General features: G+C 42.9%; 1 protein-coding gene across 14 annotated transcripts in view; it reads right to left on the bottom strand.

The window, feature by feature from the left end:
- NEDD4L (NEDD4 like E3 ubiquitin protein ligase) overlaps positions 1-17001 on the bottom strand; it is a 297333-nt gene that overhangs the window by 57260 nt on the left and 223072 nt on the right. For 13 of the 14 annotated variants that reach the window (XM_016129127.2, XM_016129128.2, XM_016129129.2 and 10 more), the window contains 6 exons: positions 12459-12520; positions 12191-12293; positions 10397-10563; positions 4493-4625; positions 3199-3375; positions 1052-1126 (listed from right to left, as the gene is read on the bottom strand). In XM_016129127.2, the coding sequence (XP_015984613.2) occupies positions 1052-1126; positions 3199-3375; positions 4493-4625; positions 10397-10563; positions 12191-12293; positions 12459-12520 (717 nt within the window). The remainder of the gene's footprint in view (positions 1-1051; positions 1127-3198; positions 3376-4492; positions 4626-10396; positions 10564-12190; positions 12294-12458; positions 12521-17001) is intronic. The other variant, XM_036230083.1, reaches the window with a different exon arrangement.

The raw sequence follows: 17001 nt of genomic DNA, 5'->3' as shown, positions 1-17001 counted from the left end.
CCACAATGAAACCATCCCAGAAAGGACGTGCTTGTCAAGCTTCTTATCAACCAGCACATTTGACAGAACCCCCAAGTGAATCTATTATTTTAATTACTCGGTTGACTAGTGCACTCATTAATTCACGTTGTAAACATAAAAGACTAACGCCCAGGCAAAAAAAAAAAATATATATATATCTTTTTGAGTTGTGCAAAAATGTATACAATAGGGAAGACACTGTGCTTTCAAAACCTGTAAGTGTACTTTCCCCAACTTCATTTTCACACATAATAAATGGTTGAAGATTCAGTCACGAAAAAATTGGTCACAGTTAAATGTCAACTTGAAAATGCTAAAACGACATATTCTCTCCTCCAAAAGACCAAACGAATTTAGATAAGCTTTCTTGTTTTTTAACGTGTACACCAAACATCTCCCCGGGCAGTTCTGGTCTGGCTTCCAATTTGAATATTCATTTTCACATATGCCCTATTTAATTAAAACACCCCTCATACTTCCATATTTGCTGCTAGTTATAAAAATTGGGGGAGAGTAGAAACAACTTAGAGCTAATTCTTTAGTCAGCAGAGTTGCCTTCAGAGAGAAGATACAGAGGCTTTGTTCCTTTCTGTTAATTACAGAAAGGAACATTGCAGCCAACCCAGAAGAGTTCTTCCTGTTTAAAAGGATTCGGTACGTTCTTAAAACACAGGTCACTGAATCACAGCTAAAGTTGTTTTTTTTTTTTTTTTTTAAAAAGCAGCAATTAATATATGCTTTTAGTTAAGTAGTTTAAAGTTAAGTGAGCATCGGAACTGGTATTAATTTGGGTGAAAGACTAATGAAATTTTCACCCTTCCAGGGACTTTGGTGGCAATAACAAATCTTTGTATCAGAAATTCACTCTCCTAGGGGCAACTGGCTAGGAAATTAGAATGTCTTGTTTATACGGTCAGTGGGTTTGCACAGGAAAAACTCTTCCCCAGCAGCCCCGATGATTTTAAGGAAAAGCCGCATTTTCAGTAGCCGCTGATTTTAAGTGAAAGGACGGGAAGTGAGCGTGGGTTACCGGCGGTAGGTGCGCCTGCTCTGCGACCGCGTCCGTGACGCTGCACGACCTCAGCCTCGAGGAGGGCTCCCTCTGCTGGAGGGGGAGAAAGGACACGAAGCATCAGAGAAAACGCATTCTCGGAAACGGCTTTCTTCGCTGGCTTAAAAAAATAAGCCGGTCCCTATTCACCGCTCTGGGATTGACAGACGCTACATAAACGAAGCATCCTCTTCTCAGAGCAATGAGCGTGATCCTTTAAGGAGTCAAGTTACCTTCCACCTTCATTCTCACTCAGTGTTTTCAGCGGACTGAGGTTTTGACTGGCGTCGAGTTAGAAATAACACCCAAAAATAAGAGAACGGGGTCAAACCATGAAAGGGGACTCAACAGGCCACCATAACACTGTAGGGTTGCTTTAAAAATGGAAACAAGAAGCTGGGAATCTTCTATTCTGGTCTGGGATATGACCTCTGGGTAAATTTTTATGTGAGGTGAATAGAGGAAGAAATACTCACATATGATTATTAAACATTTATTGACTACTATTATCATTGACAAAGAACCAACTGGATTCTTTGGCTAGAGAAACTCAAATATAATTAATGCTACTACTTCTAAAGGGTCAGGTATTTATAATTTTAGCTACTCAATGGAGTTGAGGTTGTACAGATAAGGAATGAGGGAAAATAGCGAACTTAACCTAATAAATCTAATGTGTAATGTATAATGTTCCTGTCACTTGTCTTCTCAGTGGTCCCCAACCTTTTTGGCACCAGGAACCGGTGCTCCTATGAGAATCTAATGCCTGATGATCTGAGGCAGAGCTGAGGTGGTGATGCTAGCGCTGCAGATACAGATGAAGCTTTGCTTGCTCGACTGCCACTCACCTCCTAATGTGCGGCCTGGTTCCTAACAGGCCAGACACTGGTACTGGTCCTCGGCCCAGGGGTTGGGGACTCCTGATCTATATGGTTTTTTGAAAAAGTCTAACAGATCCAATCAGTATGGCTATAACTATTCCTTCCCTCCTTCATAGGTTTTAAATATATGGCTTCATCGCTTATGTTGTTTCCACAGAAATGGTTTTACCAATTCGAATACCCCATATATGCATACTTTTTTTTTTTTCCTGCCCCTTTAGGCACTACATTTTCGTCTTGTGGTAGTTCTCTTTCTGAAAAACATTCGCAGAATTTTAATGTAAAACCACACTAAGTAAGTAGTCACTACAACTCATACCACATGAGCCAATGGTGTCTTTTTAAATATGAACATTATAACTGAAGAAGTAACAATTTTGTACTTGCTTGCTCTTATATTTTATGCAGTCCTCCCATCTGTTTACATTTGATGTGGTTGTGACAACGACTATTTTTCTAGGATGGCATTTTCAGTGGCGTCACCACCATCTTTACTACGGTACATCTTCAAGTTCAAGTTCTTAAGGAACAGTGATGTTGCATTTGTCCTCGATTTTATATGCACAAGCAGGACTTTTCTATGGGCTTTTTCTGCACAGTTTTGGATCGTTAAACACAGATGTCTTCATGGTTGATTCTGCTGCTTCTCATAAGGGCTTAGCCCCATCCGAAGCTTCTAGAAAGAGTGTCCCTGATGGTTGAGAACCCAAGTTCAAATGCTACCATCCTGTCAGTGTCTCAATTCCACAACCTTTCTCAAGGATTCATCCTTTGGGACTTAGCAGGTAGCCTCTCTCTCCCATTCTCACCCTGTCCTGGACAGGTCACTTAAAAACCACGCCTTCATCTGTGCAATGAGATGATTACACATGCAGAGTATGACTCAAGATCGATTAGGAGACCCAGCACCTCCTGCATCCCAGTGCAAAATACCACCTCTCACAAAGTACTTTTTATGAGCCTCTGGCTGGGAAAAGAAATGCTGCAAATGTAAAGCTGATGATTATAGGAGTCATGGGCTCTTACTTTCTGAGTTCTTAATAAATCAAGAAAGGCTCCCACCTGCTCGGGCTAATTTTGGTGTAGTCCTGCTCCTCCTAGGTTAGGAGGAATTTGGAAAAATGTCAGAGCTATTTGGGAGCTGGCAGACCCTTGGTCATTATGTGCATGCAAGATTCTCTTAAAGCAACAAGAAATGCTAAAAATATTTGCTCAGCTTCTCCTCCAAACAAGACTCTTACTTACAATCAAAGAACTGAACTGCTCCCCATTGGAGTCCGGAGTGATCTGAAGCCTTCTGCTCAGTTCCTCAGACAGCTCCTGAGGGCTGGTCCGAGACACGGGGGAGGATGGCGGTGGGGGCAGCGCCAGACTGAGGGAGTCTCCAGTGACGGCCACTTCTTCTGAAATGGTCTCCCAAGGCTACCAAGGAATGAGACGCTGGGGTAAATGCCGGGAATGAGGGATCCTCTCTCGTCCCTTCCCCAGCAATAACCATTATGATAACTTTAATTAATGTTTACTGAGAACTAAGGAGGCAAACAATCTTCTCAAGAACCACCAGGAAGATATGACTACTACCTTAATTAACAGATGAGGAAACAGAGGCCCAGAGGGTGATCTGCCCAAGGGAACAGAGCGAGGAAGAGGCAGGGCCAGCACCTGCCTGCTTCCGGGGGCTGTGCTCTTACCCTACTTCACAGCACCACTTCTCTGAACTGCGATTTACTCTCGGCACTTGTTGCTATATGCAGGGTTAAAAAAATATTCTCAGCAGCTCATTCATGATTTTCATGGGTTTTCTTTCACTCTGACTGCTGGAGTTTCACAATGAAAAAAGACCGAATGCTATAAACACTAATTAAACACTGGTATAAAGTACCTTTTAGTAAATTTATTATGTAATCATTGATTTTGCTTTTCCAATTTTGGTCACTGGAACATTATGTAAATGATATTCTTCCTAACACAACGTCCTTAATGGATTTCTAGTAAGTAAACAGTTGTTAAGGCAGCATGGAAGTTATGATAATTGCTAACTTGTTCTTCATAACTTTTCTCCTTTGTAATTTATCAAAATTATAGGAGCAAACTATAAAACATTTTGATTCACCCAAATTTGCATTTTCTAGGTAATAAATATCTTTTGCGACGTCAAAACTATTCCGTAAGAACTTGTATTTGGTACCCAGACTAGTCGCAGAGTTCGTTCATTGGTCCAATGAGAACCATGTTCCCATCTAACAAGATGTGGGGAGACTCTGGGCGGAGAAAAATTACAGAGTGAACGATCTTACGATTTCCATACTAAAAATAATGTTGTTCCCTTTTGTCATGATATAGATACATGTATTTATCAAGCAGGGCTTTTACGAGCACTTGCTAAATTAACCTCCTGATGGTTGTCAATTAGCTAGGAGGATACAAGCTTTATTTTTTAGACAGCTTTTACCAAGAAGTGACGACATAGAATCGAGTCGGACCGGTGGGAGGGGCTTCGGAGTTTGGAGGCTGTGGGGCCGCCGACGGGGACGCGTACCTCGGGGCCCTCTCCGCCCTCGGTGGGCTCGGGCTCCAGGTCCTCGCTGATGTGCCTGCGTGAGCGGAAGCGCCGGTGTGCTGCCTCCTGGTTGATCTGCCTGATGTTGCTGTCCGATTCCGAGGACACGTCCCTGAGAGGGAGGGGAGAGGGGATGTGAGATGGGAGGGTCGGTGTCGGGTGGGTGGCCCTTCGGCGAGAGTCCAAAGCTCAGCAAGGGCCTTACACCTGCTAAAATGCCAGCGCTCTTAAACAAATGGACAATTAGTGGGCCTTTACATGTGAGAATTCTTCCGTTGTATTTGGGCTAAAGTATAGCCCTAGGTTTGTTTTGATCAAATAAATACAGCTTTTAAATCATCAGTCACAATATTTTGGGCATCTTCCAGGCATATACTTCAAAATGTACTGTTGTATTGAAAAGAAATCAAGGTCCTCTATTTGCCCCAGTAATGTCAGGCCTTTCTAAGGAGAGGTGACAGGAAGCTCACACACATGACCAGTCAGTAGTGACCCTTCTGGGAGTCTAGCAATGACAAGATGGCAACTTTTGGGCATTAACAACAGACCAAAAAGGGTACACAGTACAAATTCAAGGCTGGGATCTGCAGAAAAGTGCTCCTGCCCCAATATGAATTTTTGGCTACTGTGGATCTATCTCGTTTTGATAGAGGCTCAGAACCATGACACACTGCATGTCCCCGTTAAACTACTTTTAAACATTCACACCAGCATCTGGCAATAACCTCCCAAATCAACTGCAATTGGAAGAACACTACAACTTCATACTCTATTTTTTTTTTTTCTGTCATATAACTCTCTTAATTCAGGATCTGAAAGCACTGATTCTATCTTAAAAACTTGTAGTAAATTACAGGCACATCCTTCTGGAGGAATACTACTTGGAGGCTTTTAGACTAGAAGTTTAAATGTCGAAATGTTTTTTCAGAGAAAACACTCTGATTCTTGAGATAAGACACCATAGTCACTTAACAAAAATGATGTCACAAATTAAAATTTCAAAATATATGAAAATACTATTTTAGACTGATTAAAATATACTATTAATCAAGGGTCCTTGGTATAAAGTCTTCCAATAACATAGGTTTTAAAATATTTTAATACAGTTCCAAACTAATATTACATCCCAATAAAGAGTTTGTTGGACCTCTGAATAGTGACAACTTTGCAATTAACAACATTTGTATGCAAATAAATACGTGACTTTTTAAAGCCAGTTTCTGAGATAGTTTAAGTACTTCAAACATCTGTACATGATTAAATTTACTGGTAAAAGGAGCAGTATGAAGGTTAGTTTCCATTTACTCTGTAGTAAAATGATAATTTTTATTATGAAAATCTGAATTATTGCAGTTTTACTGTCTGCACACCCAAGACACAAAATTTTGAACTGTAACAGAAATATGTATCCTGCATATTTTACAGCCATATTAAAATATATCTAGACAAAAACAGTACATTAAATAGAGATACTTTCAGAGAAACTGACATAATTATGGCCATATAAAAAATAATTAAAATCAAGGGACACACAAGTATGCTAATAAAATTTCTGAAACCTCCAAAACCAAATGATAAAAATGATACCACTGGATATGTCAGAAAATATAACATTGTTATTTGTGATTTTATGTTGCTGCAGTCAATTTTATATGACTTTCACATCTTAATCACGAAATGATTATAAAAAGCAATTAGAAGATATTATAGAACACAAAAAAATTAGAAGATCAAAATGCCTTTATGAAATATGTAAAATATTTCAGTAATATCTAAGAAGGCAAAGGAAACTTTACATTATCCTCTTTCATTTTTTATTGAGGATGAAAGCATTTCGCTCTATGATGACTGGCCTTACTTAAAAACATTTTATGTAACTTTCATCAAAATTTTAAATCTTCACTTGAAATATCAGTCATCGTTTATTCAGTCAACACTGAGTGTCTAATGTTTGTGCACAGACTATGCACCAGGCCATAACATACACCTGCACTGTGACAGGGACTTCTGAGAGGATGAGGTTGAAAAAAGATGGTTTTCATATTACCATGTCTGCATTTTGTCTCTCTCTCAAGAGTATACGAAATTCCATTATTTTGGAAGGACCGATTTTTTTGAAAAAAGGGCATTTACAAATCAATTATGCCAATCTTCCTTACCTAACATGCTCCATTAATTAGTAATCAGTGTGATCCAAAAACAACTAAAAAGTATAAAGAAGCAAGATACCTCTGATTTTGAAATTCCAACCACAGGCTTTTATGCCTTTAGTGATAAAATGAGAATTTTCACATCATGGAGGTGTTTTGCATTTAATTTAGCAACTAAATGAAAGGGTTTGGAATGGAAGTTGTTGAAACTGACTGTGAGTATAAATGTTCATTGATGGGAACATGAACATGTGAAAATACTTCTACTCTGACAAAACAGGTAAATGATTTTACTGGGGGCAAGAAAAAATTTAAGAAGTGGCTCTTTCAATTTTCTTCAGGCATTAATTTCACACATATATTCTTCACTTGACTTTCATGGGAATTAAAAACAATGAATAGAGACGAGAAAAAAACAGATTTATCAAGTTCGGTGCCAATTAAGATCAGTGTGTCATATCGTTTACATTCATATACATTAGTGACTGTAATTATGATCTGAGTTGCCTAGATATGACTAAATTATTGCTAAGATGAGAGAATAAGTATAAAATGTTATAGAAAGAGAGCTAATAAAAAGTTAAAATAAGGGTTTGAGTTTAACAAGTTCATGTTAATTTATAGTCTTAATACAACTCCTCGCTATTTAAAAAATCTGTGGCTTTTACGGCAAAAAGTTTAGAGTTTATATTTAAACAGGATAAGGACAAATCTAAAATTACGGGTGTTTTAAAGGTCACCATCAGATTAGAGAGGGCTGGAGAAGCTTTTATGGTCGTCTTCTGCTCTAAAGTACTAAGTATTACATTCAGGCTAAACCCGCCCTAGACATTCCACTAAACCACGTGCCTATAATCACTTTCAGAAGGGATTCATTTGTAGTCATTGATTCAGTTAAAAGGTATTTGTTGAGCTCCTACGTTGTGCCAGGTGCAGGGGGCAGATCTGTGAATAAGAACAGTCCGTGCTCACACAAGGAACTGGGATAGTATGTGCTCTGTGCCATGACGGAAGCGGCAGAAGGCGTTCAGAGACCCGGACAGAGGAAGGCGGGCACATTAGGGCTGACATCTGAAGGCAGCCAGGAGAAAAGGCATGTTCTGGGTCTGTTTTGCTTTTTGGAGGAAAAGGGGGAAGCAGCACAACCACGAGGCTAAGGAAGAAGAGAAATTGGAAAGCGGTGTGCATGATCAGGTCCCTCCCGTGGCCCACCCGTTTATGACTATGGGTGGCGAGTCTGGAAGAGATAGGATGGAGTAGGACCTTGTAAGAACAGCCTGAAGGCACGGATATTTTTCAGGGGCTTGAAGTTTGGGACAAAAGTCTGTAGTAAACTCCTTAAGAAATGAGTCATCGGGAGAGTCTTAATTCTTTGCTTAGCACATGTCTGATCTCCTCAGATATGGCCTTTTAATAAAGACACTTAGTATCGTTTTCCTCCAAAGAGAACTGTAGTATTCTGTGAAAACCGAATTACGAAAACCATTATTTTTGAATTAAAACAATTCTTTAATTCTGGAAGGCTTGAGGGGTTCTGGCCAAGCCAAGTGAGGTTAAGGGGGGAAGATCCCCAAATTCTCCGAAAGTTCAGATGAGATGAGGTGGTCATTGTGGAAACCAACTTTCCTTATCTAACTTTTCTCTGGCTTTCTAGAAGTCACAATTGTTGAAAAAGAGGCACTCCTCGAATTCCACCCAGTTCTGCTGAGGCCCTTCCTGGCTCAGTTCCTCCTCTCGTCACAGCTGCCTCACTGATGGGGACAGTCGAGTCACTGCCTTCTCCTTCAACTATGCGTGAGCCCCAGCTTGGATGAAGAACCGCATTTGCCCGTGTCGCCTCTGGACTAACGAAGAGCCAGCGTCATACAAGTTCCTTTGTTTTGGTTTCGTTCCTTGGGCCACTGCCACCAAGACGGTATGTTTAGAAAAACATATGAAGTGTTTTCTCAGGAATTCCCTCATTAGTTTCACAACTCTGTGAGGCAGAGAAAGCAGCAATTGCCTCCGTTTATCCCCCAAATGCAGACTTCTGTCTGTATAAATATTAATGGAGGCAAATATAGACTTCGGTCTGCATAAATATTAATGAAGGCAAAGATCCTTCCATGTCTGTCTTGGCCATTAGTATTTCCTCCTTTGTGGGTCACTAATGGTCACTTTTCTACAGAAGTCAGAATGACACGCCGGTCCCCACAGAGTGCTATGTTTTCAGGTATTCCTTTTTTTATGATGTTTCGCAAAGGTAGATAATGGTGCTTTGCTTAGGGTATTGGTACCAAGATTCTTCTGATCACTACCTGTAACCAAGTCTGACGTGCGCGCAATTTTTTTTTTTTTTTTTTTACTACAAATAGCTAGAGTAGTCAAATGGCTTAGAATAATTTTAATAGCTATGGTCGTTAAAGGGAAATAGCAATTAAAATAAAAATTTAAAGAACCAACTGAACCATTTCCATGGGGAAAAAATTACAAGAGTTCAGCATCATCCCCATGTTAAGATATTTACGCTGCTGACAAGCTGACATCTACGTCGGGCAGTCCAAAGCTGACCAAGGACAACCGATATTCACAAGAACCCACTTGGGGACGCGGGCAGGATTGGCTATTTGTTGTTACAGATTCTGCCAGCTTTACCTCTAAATCAAACAAAACCCAGTCCAACCTTCTTGGCCGCCTTCCTCACCCAGAGTCATACGCAGAATATCTTTTTGCAATTTCTAAAGATAGAAGGGTTGTCAATACAACCAGCCATCATGATACTGCTGACACCACGTGTTTCAAAAACATCATTAGCAAATTTCCTTCGGAGTCTGGATTAAAGAGAAAATTATCTCACCTAATACTTGGCTTTTTATAAATTATATAATTGACAATGACCTCCATATCTTAGCTGCCAGGAAGCTCGTGATTTCTAGGATAATTTTTCCTTTTCCTTTAATACTTTGTTTTTGCCTTGCATTGCCTACTAATAGTTTTAGGTCTTGCTATATACTATGATTTTTAAAAAGAAGCTGCCTGAAATCCTTTTTTTTTTTTTTTATAGTAGCTGAGGTTTAACTAGTGTTCATTTGTGATTATGAAACCAAAAATTGCCAAGTAAACAAAACAATAATCAGTTTGCTGCATCCCTGAGGCTGGGGAGGGATTAGAACAAACAGTAATTACTAATTCTGCGTTTGCAACCCTCCCATGTGCTCCTAATTATATCAAGGGGGCGACATATAAATTTCCCAAAAAAAAAGGAAAAATAAAAGTTTTTCGAGAGGGTTGCCAAATCAAACAATTAAAGGAAATCGACATCCAAAACCTTAAGGAAGAGAGAAAACTACAAAGCTGATTTGCTTGCTGTTTTCTCTTTTGGGTTAGAGCGAGAGCTTTGTCGTTAGAGCTGAAGAAGGGGACGTGCTATCCTCATCACGCACACGCTAAATGTAGGAAACACAACAACCCCTGCCCTGGAGTTCAGGAATCTCTATAAAGAAGACACAGGAAATAAATTACTTTGCATTTCAAACAGCAGAACATGGCGCAAAGGGCAAGAGGCTCTGTCACACGCCGATTCTGACAGGCTCCCACGCTCTTCTTTCCCGACTCGGGGGACCCCGCGGCGCTCCAGGACCTCACGCCTCCGCAGACGGAGGCCTGGCCTCCCAGCCTCGTCCCCAAGGGCAGCCGGGCTCGGACCTAGCTGCGCAGGGTGAGGATGTGCTCCCGGCCACCGTACGGTACTCACATTAAGCTCGGTCGGTGCCACTGGGTGGTCCGGTTGTTGTGGTTGACATAGTAAGTGCGACCTAAGTTGTCCACTTTTTCTTCCCAGCCCGGGGGCAGCGGAGGCGGAGGCAGCTCCTCCTGGTGCTGAGAGGCTGGGTCATTGGAGTCGACGACTTCCCACCCGTGCTGGGGAATAAAATCAAAAGGCGGGTCGTGAGGCGAGTCGCTCAGGTGTGAGAGGGGACGGGCCGTGCGGCCGCGCCCTTCCTCGCTCCGCTGTGCTCTCGCTCTTGCACTAACTTCACGCGCCACGTTTGAAGAAATTCCCCAAAAAGGGGCAACGAAATGAACCCTGGCAGAGTCTTAGCAATCTGTGGAGCCGTGGCCCACCGACCGTGCCGCGACGGCTGTGTGGCAGGGAGCGACAGAGGCGGATGGGTCTGTGCGGTCCGCGAGGTTACTGAAGTCACGGCATACTCTTTGCACATTTCACGTCTGTCATTTTAACCCGAGGGCGTCCAGGGCTGCACAAAGCCGTGGCAAGGACACGGGTAAAGGGGAGCCAGGAACATAAGCTGGACTGTATGGGTGTTCCCACAGAGTCCATGGCACCGTGACCGGGAGGCCCCAGGCTCTGTCACTGCCCAGGGAGAGTGGCACTGAGGTGGCTTTGGAGGTACAGCTCCTGCTCTGCGTCTAGCACAGTCGTGGGAGCCAGAAGAAGTCGAGGAGCCACATGCAGCTTTCTCCTTAGAAACTCCTCACCGGCTACCGCCACATAAACAGGCTTCACGGTACCAGAGTTAGGGTTACATTTTGCAACACATATTTTAGGCATTAAGTATTCCTTCCTAACATCCCCTAGTAAAGTCACTGGAAAATTAAGTAATTCACTGGTGACTGCTGTTGGAAGGCTAGAAGAGTGTAAAAAATTCCTGGGATTTGAGATAAAAAATCTGTTGATGTGCTTATGAAATCTTAACATTCATGACTGTCTACCACCCACTTCACTCTGCACATCGAGAGATGAAAGCTCACAAATGAAATACTGCCTGGAAACATGACCTCTTGGTCTGAGGGAGGTTTGGGTAACTTGCCCATCATACATTATTCACGTATCACATACATCCAGCAGCTGCAAACAGATGTGCAAATAAGCCATAGAGAGGCCTTGTTTAATGGGCATTCTCAGAACAAGATGAGACTGGGCTCCATCTAACAAAACGGCACTGTCTGAAGGGTGTGCTAAGGGACAATGGGACCTACGGGAGAGGTATGTGACAGGAAGGTCAACAGGCAGTTGTGCCAGGAGGAAAACAAAGAAAATTCCTCTGGACAGCTAATTCCAACATGGCATTTCTAGAGAAAAGCTCTCCTAATGCGTGTATCACCTGTGCACCAAATGTGTAAGAAACCTGGAAAAGATTTTCTTAATCATTTTCTCCACTTTGAAGCAATTCCAAGGGCTAAAAGGAATTTATGGAGCTGAAAGTCCAAAGCAGTGAGAATATGTGAGAATTTCACTCAGGGACGGGGCTAGGAATAAAATATGGCTTCAGCATTTGATCCCGAGAAACCCCATCAGTTATTAGTGTTGTAGCACAAAATAAAAAGTTCCATCTTTTTTACTAAAAAAACAAAGACGGTAAGTTGTCAAAGACAGATTCCTGGGCGCTTTCAAGTTTTGTTTTTTTTTTTTCCATATTTAAGCTTTATAAACTTTTACTTCCTTAAATTATAAAGTCTTAAGGTAGAATATTAATATGATCTTAGGCTAGGATGAGAGACCAAGGCCCGAAAGTCTGCAGCTTACCTCCATATCATCCCTCTGCTCACTGTTTTCTTCATCCTGACCTCCGTTTTTCGGCATATAGGCCATTTTCAGTCGCAAAAATCCCTTAACTCGTGATTTATGACTGCGCGAAGGAAGAAAAACGGTTATAAAGGATACGACGTGGTTACGGCTTTCACATTTATGATGACTTTTGAAAAAAAGATGAAACAGGAAAAGATGTGGACTCTTCCTCAGAGAAAACCAAACCAACAACCAAACGTAAAGGCGCCTGCCCCCGAGGCCTCACCTTCTCGGTCTGAGGAGGAAATCCTTGAATGTGTAGGGTCGCTCCATGGTCGGGTCCTCTGTCTACAGGAAGAAGAAGTAAGTTTCAATACTCCGGATGCTTCGCACTCGGAGGGGCAGCACACTGGCTGGCTTGGCGCGCTTTTCCGTGTTTTAGAATGTGGTTACGTTACAGGTGGAGCTGGTTCCCTGACCAGTACTTGACAATTAATTAAACATTTCATACGTAGGTCACAGAACTTTATCTATTCGAGATCCACTAGATGTCACTATCGACATCGGTTTTTAGGAGCCAGCCCCAGCCTTAGACAAATGACAAAATTATAGCCGTCGTCGCCAAGTGTAATTTCTAACTGCAGGGTGGAGGCCCTCAGCCTCGCACGCTCATTAACGTCAGGGAACCACACCAGTGGGTCGCTGGTGCCTTCTTGTCACTGTGATTCGGAAAACCTAAAAACGGAGCTAACAGGAAAATATGTAAGATCTACTCTGAGAGGGCAATTTTACTTTATTTTTAACAGTGAAATATCATGTCATCAGCCTAAGATACATGGAAGATTATCTTCTCTGTAGAGATCGTTCTGGGCAGCACCACCGATTGCCTTTCGCTGGTGCTTATTTCAAGAAGCGATGAATGTGATGGTGACATTTAACCATTTTTAAGAGAAACCGAGAGACTGCAAAATGAGTTGGTCAAAGCAAGAAGGAAATTAGAAAAATAGATGTTGTAATTCCATTCATTTTTAAACACTACAAATACATAGTAAGACCTCAAATACATACGCTCTTTAATGAAACACAATTTAAAATATTTACTTTTTAACAACAGAGATAAACCATAGTATGACAAATTTTTTATGTCAGGGGTGTGTGTACATGCATTTATATTTGAAATGTTGTCTGTTTATGTCATTTCCTGCTTTAAACTCCTGATGGCCTCCTACTCTACTTGTCATACACTTAATATTCTTTCTTATAGCCTACAAGGTCAAATAGGATCTAGTTGTCAATTGCCTACCGCCTCACAGCGAACCAGTCTCTGTTCGCGCCTTCCTCCAGCTGTGCCTGCCTCGCCTGTCTGGTGGACGCATCACACCGATCCTGCCCTACGAGGTCCCTCTGCTGGGCAGCTCTGGCTCCAGACGCCACGGCTCCCTCCACTTCACCACCCAGCGTCACATCCTCGGACGGCGCATCCTAAATCGCCACCATCAGCCTCCCCTCATCACCCTTGACCACGGCATCTGCATTTACCTTCCCCCTTCTCGCTGCTCTCTGAAATCATCCTGTTTGTTTCTTTATTTACTAGGCTACCACCTGTCACTCCGAGAACGCAAGCTCATGAGATCGGAGACTCGGATTTGCTCACCGTTGCACCCTTGGTGCTAAGAACATTGCTCGGCACAAAGCAGGGACTTGAACAAGGAGCTGATCGATCCACCTGATCTACAGTGAACTGCTGAGGGCATGACAATCCACCATCACTGAAGAAAGTCAATACATTCTTCTCTAGACTGTCCTCCCAAGGGCGCAGTAAGGTTACACGTTTTGGAAATATTTCCTTTAGAAAATGTTTCCAGATATTCATCACTTATGAGGGAAAGTTTATTAATCAAGAATACGATTGCTGGTACGTCTTCATTTATTCAACCAAAACATAATTTTAGAAAATACGCATGTGAAAGACATGTGGGTACAACATGGTATAGGCATCCCTCGTTTTATCACACTTTGCTTGACCGCGCCTTCAAAGATTTTATTTTGTTTTTCTAAATACAAATCGGAGGGAAGACCCTTCGCCAGCAAAGAGACTATGACTCGCTTTGTTGCGATACGCGCTTTATCGCAGTGGCCTAGAACTGAACCTTCAGTATCTCTAATGTGGCCTCTACTTCCCTTAGGGTACAACTATGTAGGGTAAATGTCAAACACCACATGCATCAGGAGGCAGATCTCCCAGCTCTTGGTCCCGGCTTCGTCATGTACGGAGCCAGGTGGGCAAGGCCAAGTTCCTTACCTCAGTGTCCTCACTATAAAGTGGGGGCAGTAACAGGATCCTACTCACACAGTAGGTGTGAAGATTCAATCCATCTACTGAGCTGGTGGAGACCAAGTCCTCACGAGGTTCCTGGCACACTTAACGGACACTGGCTGTTACCATCAGCAGCCAATTCTACACTTTCATGTCATTAAAAATGAAAATTCACCTTCACAGAAATTCTCCAGTGATCTTGTGGGTAAGTACACAACCCTTCTCAGCATTAGCCGGGCTCCTATGTGATCATACGCCCTGGAGAAAAGCCCAGTGGAGACTCCCAGGACAGAACTCAGAGCACTCCTGGTAGAAAGCCATCTCGGACAGACTGATGCTAACAGCATTATTGGCCAAAATGGATGCTGCTGCCTCCAGTCACAGGACATGAGTATTCAAAGAAAATCTTGTGGATATACAGCACTTTCATCTTAAAAACATGCGTTGCTTTGAGTGTAACTCTAGTCACTACGATATATCGTGCGATAAACAGCTTTGAGAATAAATGGAAGCGAACAACTTTATGAGGACCCTAGACTGAGCACCTGGACGCAGCAGCCAAAAGCGCCCATGCCTGGGCTAAGCAGCCCCACCCTCCTTGGCTCTTGACTACATCACACATCGATGCTGGAGATGCAGCGTCTGGTCCAGCACTGTGCCAACTCACTGATCACCGGGCAAGTCATTTCCCTCTCTGGGACCAGGTGTCCTCTCCTGTAAAATACAAGGAGTGGATAAATGGTCTCTCAAGTCCCTCTAAGCTCTATGACACTGAATCCCATGCATGTGAGAGGGAACTGTACCCTGCCACCAGCTGTGAATATAAAGAGCTGTCCATCATCTAAGTTCCCCAACCATACGACTGCCCTGAAAACGCCCTGCTCTAGGAAAACGAACATTCAAACATCACCCATGGTTGCCTGGAGTGGCACTTGACCAGAGTAGAAGAAAGTAATGTTTTAAAAGTAGTTCCCTGTACACCAGTGCATTTCCCGGGGATATAGACATTTGGTAGCCGGGTAGGTAGGGACAGTGCGCTCAGGGCTCCAAAGGCAGAGGACCCACGACTGACAAAGGAAGAGGCAAGAAGAAGCACTTCACAGAGGTGCAATAAGCCAACAGCTGTCAGAAATGTCACTCTGCTGTTGTTAACACAAGTCTTGGAGTTATTTTTGTCTCTAAATTATTGATAAATACAAGTCATAAAATAGTATATGAACTTTTAGATGACACACTGAATTTAACGAATGTAAAAATCAAACAAACGTAAATCACTTTTTTAAAGATCAGCAGTAATTGTGCATTTATAGGTAAGATTACTCTTGGTGCCCCACTGTAAAAGAAAAACAAGATAGAGCTGTGTTTCGGCTGCAGTGCAGACATCAGGCTGGCTGGGTGATAACTTCCTTCCCAAATTAGTCTCCCGCCCCACGCCCCACGCCCCGCCCCGCCACATGCCATCAGCACATCACGCTGCCCAGTCTCCCAGGTAACACCTACGTCATCAAGGCTGTCGGTGCCTCTGCTTACTAAATGCGGTGATGCTGTCCCACAGAGCCGGCTGGAAACCTGGCATCATCGGTGCAGACAGATGCCCCCACTTTACAGGTCAGAAAACTAACTTATTAAGGTCAGCAAGGCACCTCGCCCATCGTCCCGACGGGAGTCGGCAACTCCCGAGAGACCTTTTAAAGCTGTGGAGACTTCCCTGTGTGTGAATGTGCGTTTTAGTCTTAGACCTGCATGAAGGAACAGACTAGTAACCATACCTACTCTCCCTATCCCTTCCTCTTTCACTCACTCAAAAATAAATCAAATAGAAAAGAAATATTATCACTGAGCGGCAAATATGGATCAGAAGCCAAGGAAGCAGGGGTCCCTAACATTCTATACTTCTTGGATTTTGTTTCCTATTCATTTCTTCTTTTCTTTTTTTTTTTTTTTAAAAATAAAACTGGGAGAATTGAGTCTGAGGGCCAAAACTGAGAGTGAATCACGATTCTAAAATTATTTTTTTCCATCTGGAAGTATCTGATAAATATAAAACATTGAGGAATCCATGATCGAAAAGGGAAAAGGAGCTTCTTGTCCTTCTCTTTACTCTTTCCTGTTTAGGGGGCAGTGACAGAGCTGACGGTGGCCTCCTCTGGCCACTGTGGTCAACGGCTGAGGTAGTGACTACACACAGAACGCACCCGGCTTCACACAAGCCTCCCTGCCCGCCTCTCTGCTGCAAGTAGCCTCCCACGCTCGTCTCCCGGGCAGAGTTCCAACATGGACGCTCACAATGGTCCACGAGGCCTAGCAGGGTGTGTAATTAATCCAGGGACCCAACATCGGGCGGTGGGCCAAGGAGGACCTGCACGCATCGGGTCTGAGATGCCCAAGTACTTGTGACTTTGCAGTGTGTGTCCACACGAGGGATGGTTCCTACACCAGCCTCGGAGAGGCAGGCTCACCGTGACCCTCTCACCTTCCTAGCAGGCTTCTTGGGGTTAGGGGACTTAGAGCT

The sequence above is a fragment of the Rousettus aegyptiacus genome, unplaced genomic scaffold, assembly GCF_014176215.1.
Source record: "Rousettus aegyptiacus isolate mRouAeg1 unplaced genomic scaffold, mRouAeg1.p scaffold_m13_p_12, whole genome shotgun sequence".
Lineage (NCBI taxonomy): Eukaryota > Metazoa > Chordata > Mammalia > Chiroptera > Pteropodidae > Rousettus > Rousettus aegyptiacus.
Note: the sequence above shows the minus strand (reverse complement) of the source record. Positions and strands in the feature narration are given on the sequence as shown.